Below are 10461 nucleotides of genomic sequence, written 5' to 3' on the forward strand. Positions count from 1 at the left end.
TAGACATCCAATTCAAGAAACAATTGTTGGCAATCCTTTTCCTATCTTAAAAATAATAAATTCAATATAGCCGCTTTGAAAACTGGAACGCGATGATTGTGAAGACTAATTTGCAGTCTGAACGTCGCAATATGACATAAGACACCCCAACATACATACACAGCGTGGCCACATACCAGTAGTAGCAGTGGAACACCCAGAAACATTCTGTGCATAAATAAGATTTTGAGGAGGAGAAAGAAAGAAAGAAAGAAAAAAAACATGAGAGCAAGCTAACATTATGTAGTTATAATTTACACTGTCCACTATAATAAATATACATATGTATCAGTTTATATCGGTTAGTAGTTTAATAAAAATATAAATATACACTATTCTGGCTTTATTTATTTAAATTCTCTTCAGCAGAATCTTCATGCTGCTCGTATTATTTGTTTCTATACATTAAGAACAATCTTCTCAAATATCAGAAATTCACATTTTAACTTCTAAAAACTTGTTCTAGGAAATTATGTCACTGACACGCTAATTCAATAAAAATCAACAACAACAATATTTATGTGTGTTGCTAAAAATATGTTCCACAAATCTACGGCGCATGGGGAATAGACCTTTTCACGAAATGTCACTTTCTTGCTACTTTCAAGAAATATCACATTGCTGAATAACCAGAAATACTCATTTGCTTCTGTATAATCTCACTTTGGATTACCACAACTAACTCTAATTTCGACGCTGGGAATTGTCACTTCAAGTTCTGTGGAACTGCAGCTGAATTCTTAACTGATTTTCTTGTTTGTCTCTGTATGGCATGTTGAAGCCAAATCCCAATAATCCATGTGATCTCATCGTTAGTTACGTTTCTCTCGTGTTGCAGTTTCTGAAAATAAAAATAATAGGTAGTGTTTAATAACATAATAACAGCAGGGACTGATTAGAGATCAATTATTACATCTTAAACTTACAAAAATATTTAAAATGTTTGTGTAGGACCTACAGCAGGTTGTGAAGACAATAATGTGTTACAAAAGTAACATCCTGAAGAAAGTGTAAAGGGCAAGGAAGACAAGACATACCTCAGACTGTAGCTTAATTACGGACGTTGTAACATGTTAAAGTTGTCGCACTTTTATTTTTAAAAAGTATAGCATCTTATAAATATTAAACCTAATATTAAAAATAATAATAATTTGAAAACATGTAGCAGCATTTGAGTTGATGAACTAGCGTCTCATTCCGAAGGCTCCGATCTCAAATCTGGGCCCGATCATTCTTTTTCCCTCAGTCGCACAAGATGAATGCCGAGATGGTTACTAAGGCTTTGATGACCGCTACCTTGCTCGATTTCTATGCCACGGAGCAGGCCATACATATTACTTTGCCTTATACAAATGAATAATTTTGATAATGTAGGAATTAATCATGAAATGCTCAAGAAAACCACCAACATGACAGAAGAATTCAGTAAAAGGATGAAATATATTTTATACATATTCAGCTCTCTCTTCCACGGGCACTTAAATGTAACGTGTCACTTGAGGACAGGACAATTGCACATTTTGCTAAAATAAGGATTTCCAAAGCCTATTAAATGTTATAACAGCGGTTGCAGTATATGCTTTTGGGAAATAAAGTTTACAGGAAGATGGTTCTGAGAAGTATTCATGGCACAATAGTAAGTATTTAAAGCGAAGAAAATAAAAAGGGCACCATAATGTTTTTCATTTTTCTTTCTTTTCTTTTTTTCTTTTTTTTTTTACAATGTTTTAAAAATAGTGTATCCCTCTTCAAATGACAACTTCTATATTTTTTTCCACTCTGAAAATGAGATTAAAGAACAGTAGGGAGAGTTTCTTACCTATTATTGTGTTAGTGGTTAACGAGGAAAGCTCTTTCCTTTTGCACCGTGCCAACTAAATTGCTCAGCTATTGCACTTGTCTTTTTCATGATGTTTCTTGTGATGGCTTCTAAGCTGTGACCTCCCAGTTTTTCATTTCTTAGACCTGTAATGAAATACACATTAAGCACTCAAGTAATAGTAATGGAAATTTAGAGCATACAACTGATGCCCTTAAACAAATTACATTGATTTTAGACGACAGTCTCACCGAGTCAGTTGCAATTGGCGCATCCTCAAAAATTAATATTTGCACTGACGTTTTATTTTTCCAATAAAAGAAAAGTTACATACTAATTTTCAAGCAGTTGTACAGGGTTGGCAAAAACCATGGTTTTTATTGAAAAAAAAAGTTTTTTTTGTTTAAATAATTTACTCTGTATTTATATTAGATATGGACAGAAATTAAATTGTTTCGTCTTGGTGTTATTATGCAACAACAAGGTTATGCTGAAAGGGAATCCAAACCGCTTCTCGGCTTACATCCAAGAGAAATTGTCCATTTCGACACGAAACCGGGACTAATTGGTCACAAGTGAGATTGTCGACTACTCACGAAGGATTCCTGATAAAAATATGTTATACTGATCTTTACATAGGCCTAGTTGTTAATATAATTGTCAAAAGTCATTTCAAAAGGACAAAAAGATAAGTAGTTACAGAAGTAAAAACATTATACAGAATTACATATAAATCGGGAAACTCCCGCCTTAGCCATTGGGAAAATCCTATTATTAGTTTAAATCTATTTGTATGTAAAATTTTAAGGTCAACGTATCATATTAAATGACAAATTTATTATGTAGATAACATTCAACAAAATTAAAACAAAGTCGAATCCAAGCTGATATTGGAAGCTACGTAGGCAGTTGATATATTTTGCCAATTTCTATCAATATATTTAAGCAACCTTAGCTTCTTTATAAAACAACAGGCATTCAGGCAAGTAGAAATATACAATTTGGTTTCGTTTCGTATGTTTAGGCTTAACATCCTTATGAAATACCAAAGTTATCACGGAGAAGACTTTCGCTTAAAGGGACACCGAATCGCTACTTGGTTTACACTTGAAAGATGGGTTGTGGTTCGACCGAGAATTGAACACGGGACCCCTTGATTAAAAGATGAAAAGTAGATAAACATAATGCATATGGTGTGATATGTGGAGACCACACCATGAAGTTCACACGATTTAAAGCATTTTTCGTTCTTCTTTTCTTTTTTGGTTTAAACCTTTTTTTTTTTTTTTTTAGACAGCTGTTTAAACCAGCCAACCCTGCCGTTGTAAATTAGAAATTGATGAAAGCAACGTATCTATAAAAAAAAATATTACGAAATCTACAGGAAGACGAGGAATAATTTAACAGTTTCAGAATATACACGGTGGTTATAAAGTCAATACCTATTTTTAATCTAGATTATCCTAGAAATTGGCATCAGCTTAGCTGGCGTGTGATACTGTTAACATTTTAGAAGTTGTGGAAAATGCGGGTGCATACGTTGAAATGTAACTTAATAACCAAATGGTGCACTCTAATAATGTATTCGATGAAAATAAAACTGTGATAAGTTGTTTAGTTTTAGAAATATTCATTGTTACAAATAAGAACTGACTTTACACCCACGCTGTATTCAGGGAGTAGTAATGCAGAAAACAAACTATTCGCGAACATGGATGAGAGATACTTTCTAGCATGCATTGTTTAACAAGTCACGTATTTCCAAATTACTTCCAAAGCAAAGCCTACACGAAGTTGTTCTATCAGAATTCATAAATATCAAATTCTGCGGAGAATTGTAGGTACTATAACGTCAGCAACCTATATTAATACACTAGTTTAGCATTGTTCACAGATTGAAAATATTACATATAACTCAAGAAGCAGGTATTGTACATGGAAATTAAGATGAAATAAAACATTTAGTTTAACGTCCCACGTTTATGCGTCCAGGGTGAGCCGCTGATGATGAGAAATGAATGAAATAGTGGAATAAAGTAAGTGGGAGGAAACGGGACAGCCCCGAGAAAACACACGCACACGGTTTGTCTACCACAAAGCCCGCTTGACGTTAGCTGGGATCGAACCAAGGACCCCATGCAGCAGAGATGAACTACGTTCTTTCTAAACGTTTCAACTAGTTCTAAACGTACTCGCTTCACTGTCGGACCAACAATTGAGCCTCTTTCACTCTAATATACGGAATTTTCAAAAACTCTCGGACACGTGTCTACTAAATTTTACCACCCATCTCCCTTAGGCTTATAGACATAATCGTGGGACGTTAAACTGGAAGATTTCATTTTCATTTCATTTCATATTTTTTACCACCTCCATCGCCGTCAGCACCCTTCTTCTTCCCTTCTTTTTTTGAAAAAGCCCAACACACCTGAACCCATATGGGATTTTTTCGGGTTTGTTTTTTCTTCGGGTTTAATTGAGGTTTTTTAAAAATATTCCAATGCCTTTAGGGTAAAAGTGTTAAAATGTGATTTATATTTCAAGATTATGATTGTCACAACTTGCAACAATTTTATATTCACTGCTGTTTTGAAAAATGACTGTCATTTTGAAATTTTACGTTGGATCGCCGCCAAAATATACAGTTAATTTAGAGTGTCTTGTGCTTCTACTCTGAAAATTTCAACTTGAAAAACTGAAAATTGCGCCGTGGATACCCGCTATTTTGAAATTTTAGGTTGGTATGCCGCCAAAATCTGAACAGGAGAAATTTAGTTTGTCTCGTACTTGTACCCTGAAAATTTAAACTTAAAAGACGGAAAGTGGTACCCTGTTGTACGTGTGGTACAGGCAGACGAACGAACAAATATAGAACGAATCAGCCTAATACCCTTACTGACATTCGCCAAATATATTAATTGAAAACAAATATATTAATTTAATTTAAACAAATCAATCTATAACTCATTATTTATAAAATAAAAGTTTCAAAATGTCTTAAATAAAATTAAATATTTTCTAGCGTAAAATAAATGGTTCTATTATTGAAGTTCACTGCCGAAAACATGAACAAGCGGTAGTTGGCCAGTACTCCAAATTATATGCCAGTAGCAAGGCTAACTCTATAAAAATTGTTGCGTGAGTACCGCAGGATTCTGAAACGTGTAGTTTTGGAGAGTTCACATCTCAGTTTTTAAGTGAAGTCTCGACACGACTACGGTGGGTCCCATAGTTTTGGCGCTATAGACCTTAAAGTTCATCTTTTCATATTTTCGGCAGCCTACAAGTCCGAAAGGAAGCAATTGTGCACCCAGGTTGGTCTATACTTTTTGTCTTATCTTGGTGTCAGGAATCATCTCAAAAACGTTGTCGGTGTTGTTTTGAAACACCCTGTATAATTCAATTTCATAAAGTAAATGTTTCAATTGTCTTAAATGACACTAAATATCTTACAGCGTAAAATAAACAGATTTATTAGGGACGCGGTGGCTCAGTGATAGAGCGTTCACCTCCGGTGCTTGGGGTCCCTGGTTCGATTCCAGCTCGCGCCGTGTCGACTTCTTGGTGGATAAACACCGTGCTCGTGAGTTTTCTCGGGTTCTTCCGTTTTCTCCCACTTGGTTCATTCCACCATTTCATTCATTTCTCATAATCACGGTCTCCTTTAACCTAACAGGCATAACCGTGGGACATAAAACTGAAAGAGTTCATTTCATTTTTTTTTTCAAGTAGTTTTATTGTTGAAGTACCGGTATTCAGTTTCGATGCTTTGTGCGTTTAATTGCGGGAATTCCCCGAGCACTTCTTTCGCGACGAAGGTTTATTATTATTTTCCGAAAATGCAAGCTTTCTTTACTGTACATCGAAACTTCCACTAGTACAAAGTTTGAATTCAGCACTTGAAATAGTAAGTGTTAAGCACTCTTCGAAACTCCGAGCACTAAGATTCTTAAATTTGACACGAATTTTTACGCTATTGCTGCTGTTGATTCTACAGAAAGCTTATTTGAAAAGTAGCAACAAATAACTAAACTAAACTGTTGTTGGAAAACCAAACTCTACTGAAGAATACCAGTGTTACCATCAAAGATAATAAAAAATAATACTAATAGTTTTATCAATACACTACATATTTACTATACTACCAGCACCTATGGCACTAAACCCATCAGATGTATGAGGGATAATGTCCTTCGGCGTCGCTAAGTAAGCGAGCACACTATTCACGGAAAGTATTTTCTAAAATATAAAATTGCATATTTTACTTCAAATCGGATATAAGCACATTCCATAAATGAATTTGTTCTATAATTATCTCAATCTAAGGTACGGCTTCTTTAAATGCATTCAGTGCATTAAGAACTTCATAAAGGCCTTACTTTGGATGTTGTATACCTTAACGTGAAAGCACCTAATGTGACCAAGGAAAGTCCGAAATCTGATAATAATCACTTCCAACGTGATCACGTTAATTGCACCAATAATATACTAACGAAAATCTCAAAAACTCAGGTGGGTCCAACCCGAAAAAACCCGGTGTTTTTTTCCGGGCTGGGCCCACTTGGGCAAACCCTGAATACAATACAATACAATACAATACAAGAATAATTGTAATTTTTCGGCAAACCTAGTCTGATGGCCCCCTTGAATTTTATATATGATAGGTGAACTATCTACATTCGCCTGCCGCAAATCACTTAAGAGACAATAACAAAATTAGCGAAAGAATTATAATTTTTCAACAAATATTTCGAGCGGCACGCCAATAGTAAACCTGCACGCAAAATTAGGCAATACTCGAGCAGGCTGTTTTACCAAATTTTGACGCATTTCTTGCATCTTCCGGTTTCTTTTTGCAGAACATGCACTAAATGAAAAATCCTTAAGTTTAACGTCCCGCCGCTTAGGCTAAAGAAGACGGTGATAATGAGAAATGAGTGAAATGAAGAAAGTGGGGGGAAACGGGATAACCCCGAGAAAACCCACGAGCACGTTTGTTCACCACAAAGTCGACACCGCGCGAGCTGGCATCGAACCAGGGACTCCAAGCACCGGAGGTGAACGCTCTACCACTAAGCAACTGTGCTCCCCTATGCACTAAATGAGGAGCTCTAAAAGAAAAAGCGAAACAACTTGTGCTAGGTGGCCAGTAAAAAGTAACAACGCTATTTAACCGAGTCAGGGCAGAAGCACAGTAGGGGGCCCGAGCGACAGCGTAGGAAGCAGGCACATCAGCGACAGGGGGATGGGGGGTACGCATAAAAGAGTAAGGATGGTCATTTACAATATTTGTAATTATTCTTATCTTCAAAAACACTTAATTTCTATCCTTAAAAAAAACTTTCACAGCTAATACACGTGTGTTACACCCCCTTTCTTTCTCACCTTTACGACTGAAAATAGTGTATGTAGGGCTATTGCCTCTGTTCTGAATTTTTCTTCGTGAATACATCTTTTCCACACTTTGCGCAGTTGATTTTACGCGCTTCACCATACCATGACTCTGCAGAAACTTTATAATCCTTCTCTCTTTATTACACAATTCTTTATTTTTAAAAAATCACATTACGGCCATCGCAGATGTTCATAACTGACGTATGAACCGGTTTTCGCTTACTCCTACCCTATTTGTATTCAAAATCCATTTCAATAAGCTGTGCAATGACAGAAATAACTTACATTCACACTCTTATTCCTTCACGAAAAATACTTCACATTTTACCTATAAATTTTGTTCTTGGTGTAAACGTCTGCTCGAATGATCCCCACAATTATTATAACCCAGTGGTGTATTTAAGGGGGCCTTCCGGGTTTAAGCCCATTGAAATTGTATTAAAGTAAATAAATTATCTTGCAGAATTTTTTCATCTCCAGGAACAAAGTTAGCCAAGCGCCTGTCCCCTAAAAAAAATCCTGAATACGTCATTAAAATGGTAATATACGCGCCATTATCCCGTGATCAAAATAGAAGAGTACGTGCCTGCTCCCTTCGGAAGCACCCCCTTGGGCCCCCGCCTTCACCCTCCATGACTCGGTTAGATGGTATTCGTGCTTTTTAGTAGCCCGCTAACACAGATTGATTTCTATTTTTTGTACTGTACTTCTTATCCACACATCAGGACTCAGTATAAATACGCAAATCGTAAAAGAATTGTAACTTTTCGACAATTAATTCTGACGGTCCCCTTGAATTTTATCTATGCCAAGTGAAAAATTTATACTTCGCTTGGCGAAAATCATTGAATACACAAGAAAGAAAGTGGCGAAAGAATTATATCTCACTAAGTATTTCGAGCAGTGTTTCTTCCAGACCTGTTTTTGGGAGGGCAGTGCCCCCCGGAGCATCCAAAACAATACGTTTATAATAATAACTAGAATAGTATTAGCAATGCCCCGGGAACATTAATTCTGAAAGAAACACAGATTTCGAGTGGCACGCCAGAAGTATAACTACACGCAGAATTATTATAACCTGTCATTAAAATGGTAATATACGCCTGGTAACTCTTTACTTTGGGCAAGGCAGTAATATTATAAAGTACAAATCGCCGAGCGAGCGTTAGCGAGTGAAGGCGGGTTAGAACCCCGCAGGGCACGTCGTTTTCTGTCTTTCCTTCTTGAGAACTGTAACTAACTGCAGGAACAGGTTCAGATGAATTGTCTATTGCCACTTCCTTGCCTAAAGTAAAGTCTTGCCCACATCCTTTCCCTTTGGAAAGCATCCACTCGCTCCTGCTGTCCTCCACCTTTGCCCTGCTCTGATTCAGATAGTATTGTTGCGGGAAGGCTCTAGAACACAGGTCCCCATATAGGTTAATAGATTTTTTCTCTGTACCAAAGTAAAATATTTAATTCACATAGTATTGCCGAGCGAGCGTTAGCAAGTAATAGCGGGTTAGAGCCCCGCAGGACACTTGATTTCTGTCTATATTACAGATAAATGGGAAGAGAGACCTGTGTTCTAGAGCCCTGCCTATTGGTGCTTTTTCGTGGCCACGTAGTACAGGCTGATTTGTATTTTTTGTACTGTAGTTTTTACGTGATATATCCGGCTCCGTATATATATACGCAAATCATAAAATAATAACTGTAATTTTTCGACAATTACTTTTGACACTTCCTTTGAATTTTATCCATGCCATGTGACGTATTTCAAATCGCCTATCGAAAATCACTTAGGAGACAATAAAAAGAAAATTATTAAACTAATTCATTTTTCAGCAATTATTTCGAATGGTGAGCCAAAAAGAAACCTGCACGGTATTTTATGTATAAACATAAAAAAATGGAAATCTAGCCTCCCACATGAATTTACTAATTTGTAAACAAATTTGTCATAACTTTTACAGACAATAAAGCTAAATTACTTTATGTAATCGTTCTACTTACCGACTTTTCTTGTAAGCTCTTGCGTTGTCACAACTTCTTCTTCTTCTTGTTGCTTTCTTGCCCCGGCTTTTACCTTTGGACAGTTTATAAACTGATGATTTTGACTGTTTTGGTGCACTTTATACGGTCCACTAAGATAAACTGATCGTGTAAATATGTTCACAACTTCACAGGGACAGATCAACATTCAAATTCAACATATCGCGCAAGGAATGCTGGTACTTTTCAGAAACAAATGACGGTTGATGTAGCGATGCTATTTTGCGATCGCAAATAAATGCCTGTGCGATGCCACCAGGATATTATAAATTTCAATTTTTTAACAAATATATTTATTTGATGCTGCTATAATTAGTATAATGATTGGTAATAATGCTACTACGATACTCTTGTGTGAGAATTTATTCAACATTCGATAAAACCTTCACGCATGTCATTTTCTTCATCTCAATGTGATACATCGATTGACAAATGCCTTATCTTCGAACAATATCATAAAAGAGCAAAAAATAAAAATTTATACATTTGCATCAAAGTAATTTACAGCAATATATGATTGTAAAAATATGTAAATAAGTTTCGGAGATATAGCGTATAGTATGTAGTATTTAGAAACAATGGATAACAATATAATATATATGTAAAATTTCCCTGAACAGTTGATATATTATTTTTATTATTCTATTGTTCGCTTGTTTCTGTTCCACTAGAGAAGAAACACCTCCTCCAGTTCCTTTCCAGGTGGCAACGTACCAAGAACTGACGAAACGTTGCCACGTTGGACCGCAATGGATATACGTTGGAATAAGAAGGATGCTGAACGAACATCTCCAGAAACGATAGATATGCGTCTGCCTACCTCTCTGATAAAATCAAGGCTTCTAGAGCCCCATGCTCCACTGGTCTCGATAAAATATTCTGGAAATAATTCTAAAATATTGCATGAAAATATTTCATTTAAGTTACAGGACAAGGTAACGAAAACATTTCCATACAAAATTAATAGGAGTTTTAAAAATATTTCTGAAAAATATTTCTCATATTACGAACGAATTTATTTTTAAAATATTCGAAATATTTTAAAAATTATATTTCATATGTTTTCTTGTAAGAATAGAAAAGATTGCATATGACATGTTGGAAAACATTTTATTCTGTTCACAGGCCTATTCTGTTTTCTTTATCATGTAGGCCCTATGTAAAACATTTTTAGT

General features: G+C 35.8%; 1 protein-coding gene across 1 annotated transcript; it reads right to left on the reverse strand.

Annotated features, from left to right (window-relative positions):
* Positions 1–803: 803 nt before the first annotated feature.
* LOC145665166 (uncharacterized) lies at positions 804–9434 on the reverse strand. The gene is made up of 3 exons (XM_081732449.1): positions 9248–9434; positions 1859–2004; positions 804–880 (listed from the first exon to the last, which is right to left on the reverse strand). The coding sequence occupies exons 1-2, from the start codon at positions 9432–9434 to the stop codon at positions 1877–1879; spliced, it is 315 nt and encodes a 104-aa protein (XP_081588575.1). The 3' UTR covers positions 804–880; positions 1859–1876.
* Positions 9435–10461: the final 1027 nt, after the last annotated feature.

The sequence above is a fragment of the Thermobia domestica genome, chromosome 11, assembly GCF_964235325.1.
Source record: "Thermobia domestica chromosome 11, izTheDome1.hap1.1, whole genome shotgun sequence".
NCBI lineage: Eukaryota > Metazoa > Arthropoda > Insecta > Zygentoma > Lepismatidae > Thermobia > Thermobia domestica.